Source organism: Prionailurus bengalensis, chromosome A1 (genome assembly GCF_016509475.1).
Source record: "Prionailurus bengalensis isolate Pbe53 chromosome A1, Fcat_Pben_1.1_paternal_pri, whole genome shotgun sequence".
In the NCBI taxonomy this organism is placed as follows: Eukaryota; Metazoa; Chordata; class Mammalia; order Carnivora; family Felidae; genus Prionailurus; species Prionailurus bengalensis.
The window spans coordinates 71,969,302-71,990,660 of NC_057343.1; the positions used below are offsets into that span (position 1 = coordinate 71,969,302).

General features: G+C 38.2%; 1 protein-coding gene across 6 annotated transcripts in view; it reads left to right on the forward strand.

Annotated features, from left to right (window-relative positions):
* PCCA (propionyl-CoA carboxylase subunit alpha) overlaps positions 1 to 21,359 on the forward strand; it is a 417,069-nt gene that overhangs the window by 305,927 nt on the left and 89,783 nt on the right. For all 6 annotated transcript variants that reach the window (XM_043582425.1, XM_043582407.1, XM_043582436.1 and 3 more), the window contains one exon: positions 16,108 to 16,206. In XM_043582425.1, coding sequence (XP_043438360.1) covers positions 16,108 to 16,206 — 99 coding nt within the window. The remainder of the gene's footprint in view (positions 1 to 16,107; positions 16,207 to 21,359) is intronic.

Genomic DNA, 21,359 nt, shown 5'->3' on the forward strand with positions numbered 1-21,359 from the left:
TTGGGTCCATATTAAACTCCCTGATTTTGCTGGGTTGTACTGTACAGAGGGCATCCTTGTACTTGGGAACGCACTGCACTATTTTGTTTTTAATTTTTTTAATGTTTTATTCATTTTCCGAGAGAGAGAGAGAGAGAGAGAGAGAGCGAGCGAGCGAGCGAGCAGGGGAGGGGCAGAGAGAGAGAGGGAGACACAGAATCCAAAGCAGGCTCCACGGCCTTGAGCCTGATGTGGGGCTTGAACTCATGAACCATGAGATCATGACCTGAGCTGTAGTCAGACTGAGCCACCCAGGCGCCCCATTGCAGTTGCACTATTAAGGGGGCTATAGGACGTCATAACTGGCAAAAAATATTAACTGTCAAAAGTTATTAACAAGTAGGGAATCTGAGCTTGATGTACAATTGCTGTAATTTTTATGTACATTTGAAATTACTTCACAAAAAAGGAACAGATCATTCATTGGAATGATGGAAATTGATTGTACTATGTATTTTTCTATTTCGTGTTAGAAGCAATGAAAAAATACTGGTAACTCCATAAACCCTAATTCTTACTAGTTGGGTTATGTTAGTGGTTTATAGAGCTGAGAAGCTATCCTACTGACTCTTTCCAAGTGTTTTCTTAAAAATTGTGATCAAGTTGATAGATTTTTACTAGGGTTTTTCCTGAGATATAATTGGGACCTACAGAATAAAAGGCTGGTTGTTACTTTACTTTATTCACTGGATGGATTTGGTGAGTAGTTTTGGGGCATCAATTCCTGTATCTCACTTCTCACCATGACCAAAAAAAAAGGTTTTTTTTTTGTTCATGCTTAGAAAACATTGTTATTAGATTTGCAATTCATGAGAAGTTCTAAGAACATAAACTATATAGTAATTCTTTTGGCAGTAAATTTGCTACTACAGTTTTAATATTCAAATATAAAACTACCAAGTTTATGTTGTTGATATTGCAGTATAAGAGAGAGATAATAAATATCTTCGTATATGTATTAGAAATCGTATCACCGATGGCCACAGAAGCTGAGAAGAGAGTGCAGAACTGGGGGGGTAATCCTCGCTAGGTAGGAACATAGAAAATAGAATGTCAAATATATTTGTTGCTGGCCCAGAGAAATGAGCTATTAGGGCAAACTCGTGTCTAAGGGTAGAACTAGAATGCTAAACAGTCACAGGTAGATAAGATGGTTAGGAAATAGCATGTTGCAGATGCAGTGCATGGGAATTTAGGGGGAAGGAGGACTTAGACACTACTGTGCAAGTCCTGTAGCCTACATAGGTCCTGTGTGGGTGAGCCAGCAGCTAAGGTTTTGGTTGCGGGGGACAGGAGGACGTGGGAGTGAAATACACAGGAAAAGCAAAAGAGATGCTAATAGAAATCAGATAAAATTTAAAAAGATAAAAATGAGGGGTGGTTGAGCGTCTGACTCTTGATACGAGGTCTGACTCTTGGCTCAGGTCATGATTCCAAGGTCGTGTGGTCTATCCCCAAGTCAGGCTCTGCACTGAGCATGGAGCCTGCTTGAGATTCTCTCTCCCTCTGACCCTTTTCTCTGACTGCGTGCTCTCTCTTAAAAAAACAAAAACAAAAACAAAAAAAAGGAGGACTTGGAGGAGGAGGAGGTATTAATGGAAGAACAAATAAAAGTAGGTATGTTGAAAATGGATCCAGAATAATCATTACTGTGGGAGGAGGACATAGTATCACTGCATTGAACTTCTGCCAACAGCCAGCATTTGCTGAGGGCTTATTACATGCCTGGTACTGTTCTAAGTGCTTGCCTTATTCCTCCAGCATAGAGTTAACATTTGAGGGCATGGAGACATGAATAATTAGGCAGCTTCTGAACCTGAGGTTCATTTACAGGCATATTGACTACTGATGACAATACCACATAGAAAACATAGGATTCCACCATGATTTGGTAGGTTTGGTAGGAGAAGTAAAGGCAGTTTCACTTGCTCCTTATGTTAAATTCATCTACCTTGAGTTATTCATTAAGCTGTGACATAATTTACAGTATTGCCTTCAGAGAATGACCTTATCACACCAATTGAAAAGAAACTACTACTATAATTAAAGTGTGGGCAAAATAATGTAGGATTTTTTTAAACCATACAACTGAAATTACAGTTGTTACTGATCAATTAATGAGGCGATAATTAAAGAGAAACTAGTCAACCTGGCTGATTGTAGACCAGTACCTAAAATTTATTATTGCAATTCACATCCTTTGAGATATATTTAATTACATTTATAACACATGCATATTTAATATAATCCTTTGTGACAGATTAACAGATCTTCACCATCATTATGTTTAATCCTTTTTGATGTTTTTGTCATTATTACATATCTCTTTGGGACAGAAATAAAAGACTGTTTCCAAGGTGATAGTGATAAAGAAGAAACTTATGAAAAATGGTTGTCTCCTTTTGTTTTCAGAAAGCAAGCATCTCATCTCCTCCATGGAAGGGCAGTAGAGGTATCACAACTATATTTTGGAATAATATTTTAGGAAATAGGAGAGCAGGATAAAGAATATCTACCCTTTTTTAAATGCTAACTTAAAAAAATAACGTTTTATTTATTTTGAGAGGAGAGCACAAGCAGGGGAGGGGCAGAGAGAGAGGGAGAGAGAGAATCCCAAACAGAGATGTCAGCAGACTGTCAGTGCAGAGTGCTATGTAAGGCCCAGTCTCACCAACCATGAGATCATGACCTGAGTTGAAATCAAGAGTCAGATGCTTAACTGACTGAGCCGCCCAGGCACCCCATGAATACCTACATTTTTTGTGTCATTTTAAGATCTGTATTAAGATTTGCTATACTTTCTACTAAAATGTTAGGAATCGTTATTATAATTGAATAAAAATGTTTGAGTTATTTTTCATGTTTTACCTGAGAAGTTAACATTGAAGCAAGTGACTTAGCAAAGTTATGAGATCTAAATTTTAGGAGAATTAATATGCTTCTTATTGGCAACATATTCAGAATTTTTTTAGAAACCTTATTTGTGTTTCATATGTTCAGCAGCACTGTATGTAGGAGTCAGTGAACTATAATGATGGTAGATGGTGGTAATATCCCAGTGTAATTAACTGCATGGCCTACAGATTCCTTTGTTATTGGGGAGTGTTGGATATACTTCATTGATTTAATATACAGTGAATAACTGTATTTTTGTTAGCAGTAATTATGAGATAAGAACTAAAAAGAATCAGTAAGCATCTTTAGAATAGTCTTTGAAGGTACAAATAAGCAGTGAGTGTTTGCTACATGCAAGGATTGTACCTTAATATTTAGATTACATGTGTTACTTTTGCTTTTGACGTGTGGATTTCAGTGAAATACTCTGAGAATTGCAAGATAATGGCTTCTCTTGCCTACATAATTTATATGGTTCTTTAATTTCCTTATATGTGCAGGAACAGGAGGAGAGGGTTGAGTTGGAATATATTTTTCTAGGATCTTTTCCAGCCTGATAGTCAAATCAGAAAACCACAGATCTTTTTCCACATTTTGTGCAGACTCGTAATTTTTAAGATATGCTACGAAAGCCTATTAACTAGGCAGACACTAGTCATTCCTTTCTGATAATTAGTTATAGTGTGATCAACAAATCTTTTTTATCCTTCATACTGCCTTCAGAAATAGAAACAAAATATATGATTGAAGTCTTTTTTTAAATAGTGAAATGAATACCTTGGTTTTTATTTGACATCTAATTCTGCACAATGCTAATCTTAACATTTGATGACAAAACATTTAAAATTTGTGTATAACAGAATAGAAGAATTGTATGGTGAATCAGACACACTTTTTATAGCCTGTATCTTCCCCAATTTTTATTATTTTTGGAAAAAATTTTGGCAAATATTTTGTTTTGTAAGTTTTACATTCCTACTATTGAAAAAAATGTGTTTAACAGGTGCCTACTGCAATAGAAGCTATAATATTTGTGTCATGAGGCACCTCTGAGGAAGTGCTTTTTTTTTGTTTTTTAATGGCAAAGGATGTAAGTAATCTCTCTCAAATGTCAAATTAATTTTGGGTGTGTACTTTCTTTTTTCCCCTATGATTACGTAGATAGGAAAACTGAATGTTCCAAACAACTCATGGAAAATATTCCACATCAACATTATTTGTACCATAAATGCAGTTAAATGCTTTTAATGGAATACAAAGTTACCAGCAGATTGTTAAATATGAGAAAATACTTTCTTGAAATAGGAAGGAAATCATGTTTTGGAGTGATGTTTTAAACATCATAAATATTCTTATGAACAACTTAACTAATCCTCTGTAGGTGGGGGAAACTTTGCAGAAAACAGTGTGTGTTAAAATGCATTTCATGAATTCTATCTACCATAGCCTTGCTTTGTTTAATTTGATCTTAAAATATCAATATATTTTTAAAGCTTATTTATTTATTTTGAGAGAGAGCGTGAGCAGGGGAGGGGCAGAGAGAGAGGAGGTGGGGGTGGGGTAGGGACAGAGGATCCCAAGCAGGCTTCTTGCTGCCAGTGCAGAGCCAGACGCAGGGCTTGAACTCATGAAACTGTGAGATCATAACCTGAGCCGAAACCAAGAGTCGGATGCTTAACTGACTGAGCCATCCAGGTGCCCCAAACTATAGATACTTTAAATAGAATGTAATCTTTAAATGATTCCAGAACACTGAGACGTATGATGTTCTCATACTCAAGATTGCAGTATTACACATCTTTTTTGAAGTTTGCACTTTTCAAAAGCTGGCAGGACCTTTATTTGGTCATTCTCACTCTCTTTTTATTTCCCCTTTCTCTCTGATTTTGTACATGATCAGCTTTATGTTTACAAGAGACTATTCTGCACTATAGTGAGGGAACCGGTCGGGGGGTGTGGAAGACTGACTAGTCTGTTGCAGGAGCCCAGGTGAGAGGCAGTGGCAGGTGCAGGTAAGGTGGTTGTGTGAGGATGGAGGGAAGTGGGGCTGTTTGAAAGCCTCTCCAGTCATCCATGCTTTTCGATATGATCTCTCCTCTCCCATTCAACCTTTCCATGGTAGCCTCTGTATCTCTTGCTTTGTTATCAACAAACTGCCCTGTATCTCCAGACATTCTTGGAACATTCTGCCACTTACTTGCCTTCACGGAAACCTGGTGGTTTTTCTTCCATACCACATGCACCTCTGAGGTGGGAAGCGAGACTGTTTTTTTCCCCTAGTACCATTCTAGACCACAGTCCCCTCCTTCTTAGAAAATCCTTGTTCTTTGAAGTTCACATAACCTGCCTTCATCACTACCTCCCCTCTGTCTTGGCAACCTCTAAGTTCCTTTCCCTGCATTTGAAGGCTAGCAACCAGTTTATGGTCTCTCTGCCTCAATACAACCATTAGTCCTTTTAGTTTCTCTCCACCCATTGATCCTACCTCTGTTTTTCCATCCTTTATCCAGCTTGGATACCCTGGCCGTAGTAATTCGCTTGCAAATACCCTTAACTTCCTCAACCCCTTTAATTCTTCCATCATTCCTAAACTTGGATGAACCCATCCACCCACCTTCTTAATGCCTGCATCAGGCAAAGTACATGGGCATTGCTGGGCAAAACCACATGCCAAGGGCAGATTCATATCATTCCATGTGCATATTGCCCACTGTGGCTGAGCAGCCGACACCAGGTGGCAGTTGTGCTGTTTTTCTGATAAGCTCATCCCTTTCCTTTTTCTTTAGTGACCTCTGTATTTCATGACCTCTGTATTCATACTTTTCACTTTCCTTTTCCAGTTAATACTATTCCTGAGTATCCCACTTTTCCCCACTGCCAAGAATCTAGTCCTGGTCACCATTTTCTTTTTTGCTTCATCTGATTCATTCTTCAGGCTGTAGCCAGACTGATCTTTTAAAAATAAAAATTGATGGTGTTACTCTCCCATTGGAATCCTTTAGTGCTTCCCACTGCTCCCACTCTATCTGGGTACTATGCTCACCTTTGTTTTCTGTGCTCCACACACTGATTTCATATGAACCAAGCTCTTTCTTCCCTCTGGGATTTTCTTTTTACGTGAGATTCCCTCTGGGATATTTCCTCTGGATAGTCCCACCCACCTACACACCCACTCACTCACTGCTACCAACTGGTTTCTACTCACTTTTCAGCTCTTAGCTTAAAGATCACCTCCTTTGAGTGCTCTTCCTTCCAGAAGAGTAATAAGAATTAAGAAGAGAGTATACAATTGCTGAAGATTTGTGGCCTTTCAGAATATAGTTTTAGCAGCCAGATTGTAGAAGGTTAATGGAAAAAGTTACATGGTAGGAAATTGGGAGCAGAGTACTTGCTCTAGAACCTGTCAGAGAAAAGGAGAGAAGAAGTTTGGTGGTTCAAGTGGGTCAAGTACACATCTGTGAAAATGTGGAAGTTCTGTACGTGCTTGAAGGTGGAGAGAAAGCAGCTGGTATGTGAGATCTCAGTAAAGGAAAGAAAATAGTTGATGATGCCAAAAAATAAGAGGACTTCTGTTTTGTGGCTTCAATTTTGGTAAAGCAAAGAGGAGGTCATCTGCCAAAAGTGTGGGTCAGAATTAATATGATAATTAATGTAAATTTGGTGCACTTGAGTCCTAGGTCTGTTTACTCTAAAAACATGAAATCTTTATGTCTGAATTAGTGTTTCTAAACTGAGATTTGGTGTCTTTGGGTTGTTTTTTATTTTTATTTTTATTTATTTTTAATGTTTTTATTTATTTTTGAGAGAGAGAGAGAGAGAGACAGAGCATGAGCAGGCCAGGAGCAGAGAGAGAGGGAGACACAGAACCCGAAGCAGGCTCCAGGCTCTGAGCTGTCAGCACAGAGCCCGACATGGGGCTCGAACTCAGACTGTGAGATCATGACCTGAGCTGAAGTCAGATGCCCAACCGACTGAGCCACCCAGGCACCCCTTTGGTTGTTTTTTAAATAGAGTTTTAAAATAATTTAGAATATTCTAGTGTTTTCATAGTGCTAGAACATGTCCACAATATTATCTGCCTTGAAAGGTGTGAAATTTTATTTGAGCCCCAGAGTATTATGTCATTTGTCATTTTACAGTTGGTCTATTTGTTTTTTTAATACCCACACCGAATTTGACTTAATTTGTTAGCTTTTGTTTGTCAAGGGAAAGATCTTAAAACCTTCCAACCCCAAATGTAGGTACTCAAGCAAAACAAAATCCCTTTCTAATTATTAGAATTTGCCATATCTGGGGGCGCCTGGGTGGCGCAGTCGGTCGGTTAAGCATCCGACTTCAGCCAGGTCACGATCTCGCGGTCCGGGAGTTCGAGCCCCGCGTCAGGCTTTGGGCTGATGGCTCAGAGCCTGGAGCCTGTTTCCGATTCTGTGTCTCCCTCTCTTTCTGCTCCTCCCCCGTTCATGCTTTGTCTCTCTCTGTCCCAAAAATAAATAAACGTTGAAAAAAAAAAATTAAAAAAAAAAAGAAAAAAAAAGAATTAGCCATATCTGAAATTAACTGTCTAAATGTATCTTAAAAAAAGAACTGTGCAACCATAAAACCATAGAATTTTAGCCTCAAAGAGATTTTCAGCGTTGCTCCTTCAGGTCCCTCATTTTCAGATAAGGAAGAGTTGATACAGAGACAATGTCCAAAATACACTGTACAATTGGGTTTGGTAGATGAAATCCATAAATTTATGACCAGAGAAATTAAAATGAGTATTGCTATGTTAACTAAAATGAAGTTTTAAAAGAGCAGCTACTATGTGTTACGTGCCTGTTAGTGAAAGGTATAAAGTAAATATTGACTTTATGGTGCTATGAGAGAGGAAAAATAGGCCCTTATACTTCTCCTCACTTTTAAAGTTTTTAGTATATGATATACATAAAGAGGAAAACTTAAAAATATGAATAGATTTGCAGTAAAAAGCAAGCCTCCCTTCTATCTCTGTCCTTCAACCCCTCCCACTCCTCTTATATATTTGTCTAGAGATATTCTTTACATTAAAAAAAATAATAAAACCACACATTTCAAAGGTTTTTTTTTTCTTAACAAATGATAGCACACTGTATATGCTATTCTGTATTTTCTTGGGAAAATTTCATATCAATATATAGATATGCCCTTTTTTAAAGAAGGGGTTCTAAGTTCTCTTATAGGCTACAAGATGTGTTTCTGTGATATAAGGACATCTTGGCTGGGTATAAAATTGGGGGCAACATTTTCTTTTTTAGTACTTATACCAAACTGCTCTGTGGTCTTATATCTCAATTTTGCCCTCGAGCAATTAGGCTGACCTGATGTTTTTCTTTACTTGTGCATGATTTCTTATTTTTGCCTAAGTAACACATAAAACATTCTTTATCTTTAAAGTTCCATAAACAGCAGAATTCTACAAATTTAAGGTTTTATTTAGTTTGAAAAGTTTTACCCTATCGTATCTTTGAATTTACATTTATTCGTTTTTCTTCGTAAGCCTTTCTGAAAAAGTATTTTGTATATTCTTTGGATCCCATTTCTCCCTCCTTCATATCTGTTGTTTTCTCTATAAATTGTTTTTATATTGCTAGTCTTTTCTGTTTTATATGATTTCTCCATGCCCTTATCTTTCTTTTTAGTCACATTGATTCTATTTTTGGTTGCTTCTTAAAGTAGCTTTTATCTTTATAATGTTATTTTTCTCTTCATTTTTTTTCTGAGTTCTTCCAGCTTGATTTTCATTTCCTTCTGTTGTTGTGTGATCTCTTCTTTGAACCTTTGTTTTTCTTCTTTGAGCTCATTTTTTAAAAGAGGAGTCAGGTTTCCTACAGTCGTCTTTGAGACTTTGCAGAATTATTTATCTGAACTCTTCCTGTGTTTCTTCAAGTGGTTCTTCTTGTGTTATAATGCTCTTAATTTACCTTTTCCTCTTGATAAAAGTATGTTCTGCAAACTGTATGCAAAGATGCAGTATTGGTTATTTTCTGATCATCATTTATGTGCAGTGGGGTAGGTGGTTGGGTCTAAGCATGGACAGCCCACAGCTTTTCCTTTAATTAGGCTTATAATACCCTCTCATCAAATCTATTATTTCCATTGTCCTAGATTTCACTTCCCATTAGTTTTTGGCATAGGGTGGGTTCTTTATGTCAGCTTTTCAGTGTTGTAACAGTGAAATGCCACTTCCACCCCATATCTGCAGCTTTAGTCCCCCTTGGCTAAAGAATTACACATAAACTGTGTACATAGCACAGTAACAAGAATTCTTCAGTCTGTTCCTATATTTCTATGGTATTAAAATGTACAAATTTCCTGCTTCTCCTAGTAGCTTATAAGTATAAGCCATTGAGATTTCACTCATCTGATGATAGCATCAATAGAATCCTTGCATCTGCTGTTCCAAATTATGCTTCTTGGTGAAATCTCTTTGTGGCTGGAGGCCTGAGAAGGCTGGTGGTGGTTTTCAGCATGTTCTTTTCCCTCATTTAAAGTTTATAGATGTGTTTCATAGTTTATGATTTGGAGCTTTGACAGCTTCCTTGTTTCAGTTGTATAGTAACATTTCAAAATTATGCTCATTACTTCCCAGGTGTACAAGGAAATGTCGTTTCTGTATGTCTGTCGCATGTACTCTGTTTCATAAGCCCTCTACCTTTACTTAGTGGGGGAGAGGGAGGAAACACTTGGTAATAAATAAGATCTTGGGCTCCTTGGGTTTAAGCAGTATCTTTCAGAAACTGTGGTATTTCAAGTTTCTTTTCCTTCCAGGTTCCACTGAGGCGTGGAGTTAGGTGCAGGTAAAAGGGGCCTTTGGGTATGTGGTTGGACTCACTCATAACTATTGAGGTAAGGAGGAGAGCTCAGACCCAGACTGTCTTTACTAGGCTTTGCTGTAAGGATCTGGACTGGGTACTGGCAGGCGATGATTCTTCCTCTTTGGCATTGAAGAGGCCTCTGTACCCATAGTCCTGGGTACTGTTTGCCTGCAGTCATGGAGTCTCTTGTACTATGTTGTCTTTATCTTGACCCAGACTTTGTTATCTCACTAAGATAGGTAGAAACTTCTGGATTCCTATCATGATGTGCTTGGGTCATCTTTCCAGGTTCTTCCTCAATCAGTGCTGTGCTGTTGCTTCATAAGCCACATTAGGATTGCTGTGACACCAAGTACTGGGCTTTAGTAGAAGCCTACAGCTTTCCCTAGACTATATCCCAAAAGTAGATCTCCAGCCCAGATATTTTTAGGGTACCTGATACCTGTCAGAATATTTTCATCCATCTGTCACCATTGCTGTCCCCTACCTATTCCCAAGGATCCATGCAAAAGGAAATGGGGAGGTCTCGGTTTTCTGATATCTGCGTCTTCCCTCTGTATCTTTCCTTCATGTAATGCACAGGGACTTGAAAAGGCCTCCCCCCAGCCCCCCATGTTTCTATCTGGAAGGAACTTTCCTTCTATTCTTCTTCCCAAGTTAACATTCACATCCACTCATCCAATAGCAGAAGATGCAGGGAAAGAAATTAATTTATCAGTAAGGGAAGATAAAGGTAGTTCAGAAATACCACTTTCAGTTTTCTCCCTCTGCTTTTGTTTTTAGAAAGTCAGATTTATTGAGGTATAATTAATATAAAATTTAGTCTTTAATTGTATGGTTTTATTGAGTTTTGACAAATCTATGTACTTATATTATTACCACCAAAGTTAAGATTTAGAACATTTCTGTCACCCCAGAAAGTTCCCTAATGCCCTTTCCCAGTCAAACTCGTCTTCATACCCATATCACCTAGCAACTGCTGACCTGATTTCTGCCTTTTCCAGAATGTGCTATAGATGGAATCATACTCATGTACTTTTTTCTTTTTTTTTTAAGGGGGAATCTCACTCCTCCCCTTTATTTATTTATTTATTTATGTATGTATTTATTTTTTTTTTTAATTTTTTTTTCAACGTTTATTTATTTTTGGGACAGAGAGAGACAGAGCATGAACGGGGGAGGGGCAGAGAGAGAGGGAGACACAGAATCGGAAACAGGCTCCAGGCTCTGAGCCATCAGCCCAGAGCCTGACGCGGGGCTCGAACTCCCGGACCGCGAGATCGTGACCTGGCTGAAGTCGGACGCTTAACTGACTGCGCCACCCAGGCGCCCCTGTATGTATTTATTTTTTGAGGGAGAGAGAGCACGCGCACGCGTCCGTGCGCAAGTGGGGGAGGGGCAGAGAAAGAGGGCGAGAAAGAATCCCAAGCAGGCTCCAAGCTCAATTCGGAGCCTGATGCAGGGCTTGATCTCACAAACTATGCGATCATGATCTGAGCCTAAATCAAGAGTTTGACAGTTAACTGACTGAGCCACCTGGGTGCCCCCATTCTCATGTTCTATTATATCCTTTTTTACCGGCCTCCTTTCACTTAGCATAATGCTTTTGAGATGCTTTGTGCTAATTTTCTGTTGTGTGGATATACCATATTTGTCCATGAATTAGTTCATTGGACTTTTGGGGGTTTTCCAGTTTGAGGCTGATGTAAACATTTTGCTGTATGTATTCTATCATAAACAAGCTTCTGTGAACATTCACGAACAGGTCCTTGTGTGTATGTATCATTACTTTTCTGGGGTTTTCTAAAGCAGGCCTCCCATTTGGCATTCCCACCAGCAATGTATGAAAGTTCCGATTGCTTCAGAGGTTTGCCAGCACTTGGTATTATCAGTACTTTTCATTTTATCCATTCTAGTGGGTGTGTAGCCCTATTTCATATAGTTTTGGTTTTTTCCTAATGACCAACCTGTGATGTGCTTGTGTCACCCATCTGTCTTCCCTGGCGAAGTCTCTGGTCAAATCTCTTGCCCATTTTTAAAGAAATTCGGTTGGTTTTCTTATTGAGTTGAAAAGAGAATTCTTGGGGTGCCTGGGTGGCTTGGTTGGTTAAGCCTATGACTTTGGCTTAGGTCATGATCTCACAATTCATGAATTTGAGCCTCACATCAGGCACTCTGCTGTCAGTGCAGAACCCACTTGGGATCCTCTGTCTCTGCTGTCTCTGTCTCTGTCTCTCTCTCTCAAAACTAAGTAAACATGAAAAAAAAAAAAGAATTCTTTGTAGATTTTGAATTCAAGTGCTTTATCAGATATATTTTTTGCAAATATTTTCTCCCAACTTGTGGCTCAGCTTTTCTTTTCTTAAGTGTCTTTCAAACAGAAATTTATAATTTTGGATGAAGTCTAATTCATCTATTTTTTCTTGCAAGATTTGTATTTTTTGTGTCCTAAGAAATCTTTGCCTGGACCAAGGTTATAAAGATTTTCTCTCTTTGTTATCTAGAAGTTTTGTAGTTTTAGGTTTTACCTTTAGTTTTCATTGTTTTGAGTTGATTTTTTTTTTTTTAATGCTGTGTTATCGAGGTCAGGATTTATTTTTTTGAATGTGGATGTTTATTGTTTTAGGACTATTTATGCACAAATTATGCTTTCCCCATTTAATGTTTTGGCACTTTTTTTTTTAATCAATTAATCATTTATGTATGGGTCTCTGAACTCTCATTTCATTCTATTCTTACACCAGAGCTTGTTTACTGTAGGTTAATGGGAAGTCTTGAAGTCAAATGGCATGAGTTCTCCAAATTTGTTACTTTTCAAAATTATCTTTACTATTTTATATCCTTTGCTTTTCTCTCTGTGTATTTTGGAATCAGCTACCAAAACAAAAAAAGCCTGCTGGGATATTGATTGGAATTACATTGAATATATATATATGAGTTTGGGAGAGAACTTCTATCTTGATAATACTGAAACTTTTCTAATTCATGAACATGGTGTGTGTGTGTGTATATATATATATATATATATATATATTTTTTTTTTTTTTAGGTCTAATTCTTTAATTTCTCACAGAATATTGCTTCTGACTTTTGAAAAAGTAAAATCTCTCCCTTCTGTTTTCATTTGTTACCTATTTTTCCACAGCTTTTTTGAGATATACTTCACTTTAGTCATTTAAATTGTACAGTTAAGTGGCTTGTAGTATATTCGCAGAGCTGTGTAACATCACTACAGTCAATTTTAGAACATGTTCATCATGTCAAATAAGAAAGCCAATGCCCCACTGCTGTTACCCCTCAACCCTTCCATCCATCCCCACACCCCTCGCTCAAGGCAACCACTAATTTATTTTCTGTTGGTATGGACTTTTCTGGACATTTCACTATAAATGGAACTATATAATTTGTGATCCTTTGTGACTGGCTTTTCAGTTAGCATGTTTTCAAGATTCATCCATGTAGTAGCATGTATCAGCATTTCATTCCTTTTTATTATCAAATGATATTCTGTTATATGGATATGTCGCATTTTGTTTAACCAGTCATAAAATAGTTTACTTTAGGCTGTGGTAAAGTGGTTCCTCTTCTTTTTTTTTTTTTTTTTTTTTTTTTTTAAATTTTTTTTTTTTTCAACGTTTATTTATTTTTGGGACAGAGAGAGACAGAGCATGAACGGGGGAGGGGCAGAGAGAGAGGGAGACACAGAATCGGAAACAGGCTCCAGGCTCTGAGCCATCAGCCCAGAGCCCGACGCGGGGCTCGAACTCACGGACCGCGAGATCGTGACCTGGCTGAAGTCGGACGCTTAACCGACTGCGCCACCCAGGCGCCCCAAGTGGTTCCTCTTCTGCATGATTTGAGTATGTTAGGTTATTTTCTCTGAGAACCCCTAAAGATGACAATTACAGTTTCATTCTGTCACCCCTATTGACTTAAAATTAGTATCAAATACAAATTGTAAATGCCTGTCATTAAAAAAATCTTTCCTTACAGCCTCTAACTTTCCATTTTAACAAATAAAACTTTTATAATTGAACTCTGACCTTTTTTAACCTTTTAAATTTAGGAATCATGTCAAAGCAAATGTTTTTCTCAGTTTTAAAAGGTATTTTTAGCACTTAATATTTGTAAAACTATCTTTTGGGAGCTTCTTTTGGAACTCTTCCATTACATAAGGAGATATTTAATTCAGGAAGAAGTGCTAAATAGATTATTTTATTTTTTTTTAATGTTTTATTTATTTTTGAGAAAGAGAATGAGAGTAGGGGAGGGGCAGAGAGAGAGAGAGGGAGACCCAGAATCTGAAACAGGCTCCAGTCTCTGAGCTGTCAGCGCAGAGCTGGATGCAGGACTCGAACTTGGGAATGACGAGATCATGACCTAGGTCAAAGTCAGACGCTTAACCGACTGAGCCACCCAGGCAGTTAATGGCTAATTATCTAAATAGATAATTTTAAAATGTTGCTCTTCTCAAAACTATAGTCTTTCTGCTTCACAGATCTTTATCACCTACTTTTTAATAGTACATAATTTATGAGATAGCATGATATCTGACCTTATTTTTAAAACCCATTTAAGGAAAGTGGAACCATTAGAAACAGGAAAAGGGAAAAAATGTTTAGGACCTACTATAGTAGGAATATCGGTAGAGACTGTTTTATGTTAATTTTTTAAATATTACAGCAACCTGACAGCTCAGATCCTGGACCCTGCTTCAGATTCTCTGTCTCTCTGTCTCTCTGTCTCTCTGTCTCTCTCTCTCTCCTGCTTGCACTCTGTCTCTCTCTCTCAAAACTAAATAAACATTAAAAAATTTAAAAAGGGGCGCCTGGGTGGCGCAGTCGGTTAAACGTCCGACTTCAGCCAGGTCACGATCTCGCGGTCCGGTCCGTGAGTTCGAGCCCCACCTCAGGCTCGGAGCCTGGAGCCTGTTTCCGATTCTGTGTCTCCCTCTCTCTCTGCCCCTCCCCCGTTTATGCTCTGTCTCTCTCTGTCCCAAAAATAAAAAATAAAAACGTTGAAAAAAAATTAAAAAAAAAAAATTAAAAATAAAATAAATAAAAAATTAAAAAAAATATTACAGCACCCTTTCAGATAGAGTTTTACCGTATTATAGTTTGGCAACTAAAGTTCAGACAGGTTAAATACTCCAGTGTGGTAAGCAGCTCTAACTTAGTCAAATAGTAATGTCAGGTGAGACCCAAGCCGTCGTTCCTTCTTCCCAGTTACTGAAATGTGCTGTGTGGACCCGAAGGCCCCTGAACCCAGAAACAAGCAAGTGCATAATGTATGTCCAGCTGACATTTCATTATGTAGCCAATAGCATGTCTTTGCTTCTAGACTGTATGACCACACTATTGTGGAAATAGATAAACAGCAAGTCTGTATAGATGTATATGGATACAGTTATTCTTCTAAATAATATCTGTGTGTCTTTTATTATAATAAGTATCTTTTAAGAGAATTGAGAGAGAGAGAGGGAATTGTTAGGGATCTTGTGTCTTGACTTTGCTACAGTTTTATTTTGAAACTTAAATATCCCTTCCTTATGTGGTTTACTGTGGACGTAATACTGTTATTTCTCTTAGCTCTCCCATATAAGATTTAGGGAATCAGTGAGTGAAAGAAAGAAAGAAACTAACAGTACTTTTTATTTTAGCTTTGCTTGTTTTCTCTCACTTTTATATTATTTATTTGGAAATTAGAATTTTTCTCTTAAAAGTATCTGTTTTAAAAGATATGGGTTTTTTTGTTTTTTTTTTTTTTTTTGCATCTTCATAAGTGATGACTTGGTGAAATTAGTCATTTAAGATTGACAAAAATATGACAACTTTTGCAAAGTTCAAATGGACTTTTAATATTCAACACCAAAGAATTTTGCCTAATTAAAGCTTCTGTTTAATTAAAATCACAATGCACAGTCCTTCATTAAAATTAACACAGAAAAAGTTCTTTCTTGGTCCTTGGAGAGGATATTATATGCAAGCCCTGATGTGTGGGTTGCAAAATGTCACTGGAATTTATATGCATTACTTGTCTAATTGCAGTAAATGTAGCATGTCCAGATAGGTTTAGAGTGAGAAGGCTGTTTGTTACTTACTGGAAATCACTGGAAACCTCAGTACCCAGAGGCAGCTGTGCCCAGGTCCTTCACCTCTCCCCAGAGACAGCTAAGAAGACTCCTGTTGGACCCTGTCTCTCATGGCGGGAGCAGTAAACATGACAGGCTGTTGGGAGCCATCTGTTTAAAGTGGCTGCTGCTTTGTATGCGACAGTGAACTTGAGATCAGTTTTCTGTCTTTCTTCATGGTAACAGTCTTATTTGGTGTCACAACAGGTGGAAGTTGATGGGTCGAAACTAAATGTGACCAGCACGTGGAACCTGGCTTCACCCTTATTGTCTGTCAGCGTTGATGGCACTCTGAGGACAGTGCAGGTAAATGTTCTGATGATTTACTTTGAGGGGTCCGTCAAGTCCAAAATCCTTACCAGCACCTGGGTGGTTAACACTGACAGAAGTGGCTGGGAGAGGCTGCATTTTATCCTGTCTCATACATTCCATAGTTGAAAACATTGTTTCGTTCTTGAGGGGATCTTGAAGCAAGTCTTATTCTGAGGAATGGATGTTTTCTTTTTTTTCAGGCAATCCAGCAGTGTCAGTGTATTATTACTGTTGTACATAGAGCATCCTGCGTGTTTTTCTAAAAACATGGGAAGATAGCATTTTTGTTGCCATTGTGGGTTTTTAGTTATAAAATATGACTTTGTTACCTTCCTTTTCTGTGTGACTGAGATTGTGTACTGTTCGATCAGCAGAAATGTGAGCTGTTCAGATGGACTTGCCAGAACACCTAGATGCCTTTTAAAAATTCAGTGATCTTAACATGTTAACCTTTCTTTTCCCTGCAAAATACAATCTCTTACATTGAGGAAATGACTTGAAATCCAGAGTTGACTGAATATTCTTTGCTATCGGTGGCTTCCGTATTGAAGTAGAAGCTACGAAGGGAGGTGCTGCCAGAGTTCCTGCAGCTCACCTCCTAGTTGAGGGGGAGGGTTCCAGGGAAAACAAAACAAAGAACTCCACGTTACATGTGATGATTACCTGCAGATAAAAATCCAGACCCCACCCCCACCCCACAGTATTAAACGCGCATTCTTTTTGTTGTTGTTTTTTACAAAAATATTTTTGTGTTCCCTTAACTTGATTTTACACAGGAAACTGATTTTTAAAACCTAGAGAAGTCAACAGAATCACAGATCAAGACTTCTCTATACCAGATTCACATATATCTCTATTAGAGACAGAGGTAGTCTAGAAACTTCCTGGTAAATGTTTAATGACTAAGCTAATTTATAAGCCAGGCTTAATTGGTAGATGATCTTTATGGTTCTAAGAAACATTGAATGCTCAGGACCGAGTCATATATTTTGGGTTTGGTTTTCTGGCTTCCCCCAGTATATTTATTCTCTCATATTTTCTTTCATATTCTCATTATGAGGTGAAATACTTTGAGACCCTTGGAAAAAATATCACTGCATAATTTCACACTACCTAGATCCATTCATTGTGTTTTCAAAAAACATGGTTTTATGATATTTGTTTATGTTTAATAGAATGTGCTCTGCCCTGAATGTGCTGTGGCCAGGCAGCATTTTCTGGTCAGGTAACATAATATGACCTGCCAGTAGAGAGATACAAATTCCTACTACCCAAATTAGTGTATCATATTTTCAGCTTCCTTCTCAATGACTGTGCAGATAGGTAGCTTGATGGCACTTTTATATGTAGAGTTTCTAGCTAAATTAATACTGGATATGTATTTAGAATAATTCCCAGAAATATTTTCCCTATCATAGGGATACTGTTCAGTAAATCCTTGTCATTCTTGTAAGTTCTTTGCTTAAACAAAAAAAAAAAATTAGGGGCTTCTGGGTGGCTCAGTTGGTTAAACATCTGACTTCAGCTCAGGTCATGATCTCACTGTTAGTGAGTTCGAGCCCCGCGTTGGGCTCTGTGCTGACAGCTGAGAGCCTGGAGCCTGCTTCCGATTCTGTGTCTCCCTCTCTCTCTGCCCCTCCCCTGCTCATGCTCTGTCTCTTTCTCTCTCTCAAAAATAAATATAAATTAAAAAAAATTAATGTGAAATAAATGACCGCTCACGCAGACCCCCCTGACTCTGGAGAAGGGTGTTGCATCTAGTTAAGTACCATTTCATCAGAAGGAAATAAATTCATTCAGAGAGGTAAATGGTAGACTGGATAAAAACCAAACAAACTCATTGACCTAAAAAATGCTGAGGAAAGTTTTCCTTTCCAGAATAGATGGATTTTATTCACTCTTTATGGACATTAACATTCACTGTTGACTCTCTTTATCTCTATAATGTGGTTCCCATGAAATTAATAACATAATGAGGGTAAGTAATACACAGTACTTACTGTGTATCAGGCACAGTTCTGAATGCATTTCATGTATTCATATCATCTTCACAGCAACTGTATGAAGTGGGTACTATTATTTATACTTTTGTATATGAGGCAGCTGAGGCTCAGAGAAAAGTAAGTGACCTCAAGGTCACGAGGCTGATAGGAGGTAGAGCCAGGCAGGCTTGCTGTAGGACCTGTGCTGTTAAGCATTACACTTTACTGAGGCAAGCTAAGCAACTTCTCTGTGGTTACAAAGCTAGGAAGACGCTAAGCAGAAATTTGAACCCTGGCGCTGGGACCCCAGAGTGTGAGCTTCTAACCTTCTAACCACTGTGCTATATAGTACTTTTCGATGGTCTCCATCAGAGTTCTTCAGATAATAATGTACCTTTCCTTCATGCTTTAAGCCAATATGTTCAAACTTGGGTGTGCTTCAGAATCACCTGGAAGGCTTGTTAAAACTCAGATGGTTGGACCCACCCCAGAGTTTACTCCCATTTAGTAGGCCTGGGCTAAGTGTGCATTTCTAGTAAGTTCCCAGGTAATGCTGATGCTGCTAGTCTGGGGAAAGCAGTCTGAGAACCATTGCTTTAAACCCTTGCAATCAGAGAATAAGCTGGGTGTGAGGAGCAAAAGTGAAGTGAGTAGGAACCAGGTCATTAGAAGCCTTGCTAATTACATAATGAGGCCACTGCTTCACCCTTGGCCGGTGGGACTCGTGGACGACTGTTCACAAACGAAGTGATGCTGTGGAGAGGATTGGGAGTTTAGGAAGAGCTTGGTTCAAGTTGCATTGTGGAGACAGGATGGGAGGAGAATGAGACTGGACACAAAGAGAGAAGTTAGGATGCATTTCAGAAACAGAGGAGGGAAATCATCTTGTCTCAGAATGTTAGCTGTTCAGAGCATTGTGTGGGGAAGGGATTTGAAATGACAGGAGAATGAATGATGGCTTCACAGTGTTCTTTGTGGATTTGTCCTCCACCTGCCTTAAGGCTGGGCAGACCTTCAGGATTTGTGCCCAACTCCCTTTTCTCTGTGCTGACTTCTTGGGCTGAGTTCCTCAAGACTTCAGCTCAATACCTTCAAATAGATAGCTATGAAAATGTGGCTATGAGTTTCAAAGAAGAACTAGGATGGATATTATCACAGGTGATTTTCAAGTGATTTTACAGTAATAATGGCTGGAGGTTTTCCCCCCCTAGATTTTTGTGCCTGCATTTAAACTTTTTTTTATTAAATATTTTATATACACAAATATGTATTGATCTATATAAAACCTAAAGAAAAACACAACAAAAACATTACTTACCATCTAGATTAAAAAAGGAAAAAAAATTACCAATATTACTGACTTTCCTCTGCATTCCCCCTTAAAATCCTTCCTCCTGCCCCAAGAGATAACCACAATCCCAGTTTTTAAATGTATCTCTCCCTTCCTTTTCTTTAAGGATGTTATATATACGTACAACTGTAAACAGTATATTGTGTAGCACCATATTTCTCTGTGCTTCTGTGAGTTGCTTTCTCCTCCGGTATTAGGTTTGTGAGATTGATCATCTGGATGTATGTAGTTTTATCTATTTCCATGCTATGTAAGTCCTATTAATATACCACAATTTATTCTTTCTCCCCTAAGTAGATATTTGTGTTACTTATTTTGTTTTTAGAACAAACACTGCTTCTCTGAACATTTCTATGTTTCCTCTTGAAATCGTTTCTCCAAGAAGTATGCCAGCCAATAGAACAGTTGGCTTGTAAGGACCATGCATTCTTAATCCTACACAGTAATGCTAAATGGTTTTTCCTGTATGGCTGTACCAATATATATATCTACCAACAGTGCTGCTGCTATCAATAACATGAATAATAATAAAACCTTATTGTATATTTACTATGTTAGGCACTGACTCTCCTATAATACCTCATCTGTATCAAAGTATTTAATCCTCACACCAATCTAGTGTACTAGTATTACCCTGCATTTTGAGGTTAGGGAAACTTGAGGCCTATAGAAACTAAATTGCTCACCTAAGGCATTCTGCTAATAAATGGAGGAGCCAAGAGTTGAACCCAGGAATCTGTTCCTTTAACAATTTTGCTTCACATCCTAGGTGGCCCTTGATATCCAGACTACTTAAGTTATCTTTTTGTGGTTTTAATGTATAATAGGTTGGTAATGACAATGAGCATTTTAAAAATATATTTATTGTCAGTCCTGTTTTCCTTTCTGCAAACTGCCCGTTCATGGCTTTTGCCCATTTTTTCTTTTTATTGGAGCATTTATCTTTTACTTAATGATTCATAAAAGTTCATATTTTGTGAATCCCGGTCCTCTGTTAGTGGCTCATGTAGTAATTCTGTGTTTAACCTTTTTATTTTTTTTTTTAATTTTTTTTTTCAACGTTTATTTATTTTTGGGACAGAGAGAGACAGAGCATGAACGGGGGAGGGGCAGAGAGAGAGGGAGACACAGAATCTGAAACAGGCTCCAGGCTCTGAGCCATCAGCCCAGAGCCCGACGCGGGGCTTGAACTCATGGACCGCGAGATCGTGACCTGGCTGAAGTCGGACGCTTAACCGACTGCGCCACCCAGGCGCCCCATGTGTTTAACCTTTTTAAAGAACCACTGTGCTGTTTTCTACAGCAGCTGCACCATTTTACATTTCTACAGTAATGCACAAGGATTCCAATTTCTGCACCTTTTCACCAGCACTTGTTCCTTTCTGGTGGTTTTATTGTTCTTTTTATTATAAGCTTACCCTAATGGGTGTGAAGTGGTAGTACCTCATTGTAGAACAAAATTTATTTAGATAGTTATTGAGAAAACATTCTGAGTACTTCCTAATATTTGTCTTTCTTTTTATCTGTTTTACCGCATAACTGCTTTGCTGCACAAATGAAACTTTGTCAGGGCAAATAGAAGGAACTTTTTTTTTTTTTTTTGGTTTATTTTTTGAGAGGGAGAGAGAACAAGCAGGGGAGGGGCAGAGAAAGAGGGAGAGTGAGAATCCCAAGTAGGCTCTGTACTGTCAGCACAAAACCCAATGTGGGGCTCAAATTCACAAACCGTGATATCATGACCTGAGCTGAAATCAAGAGTTTGAGGCTTAACCTACTGAGCCACTCAGGCACCCCCAATAAAAGGAACTTTTTTA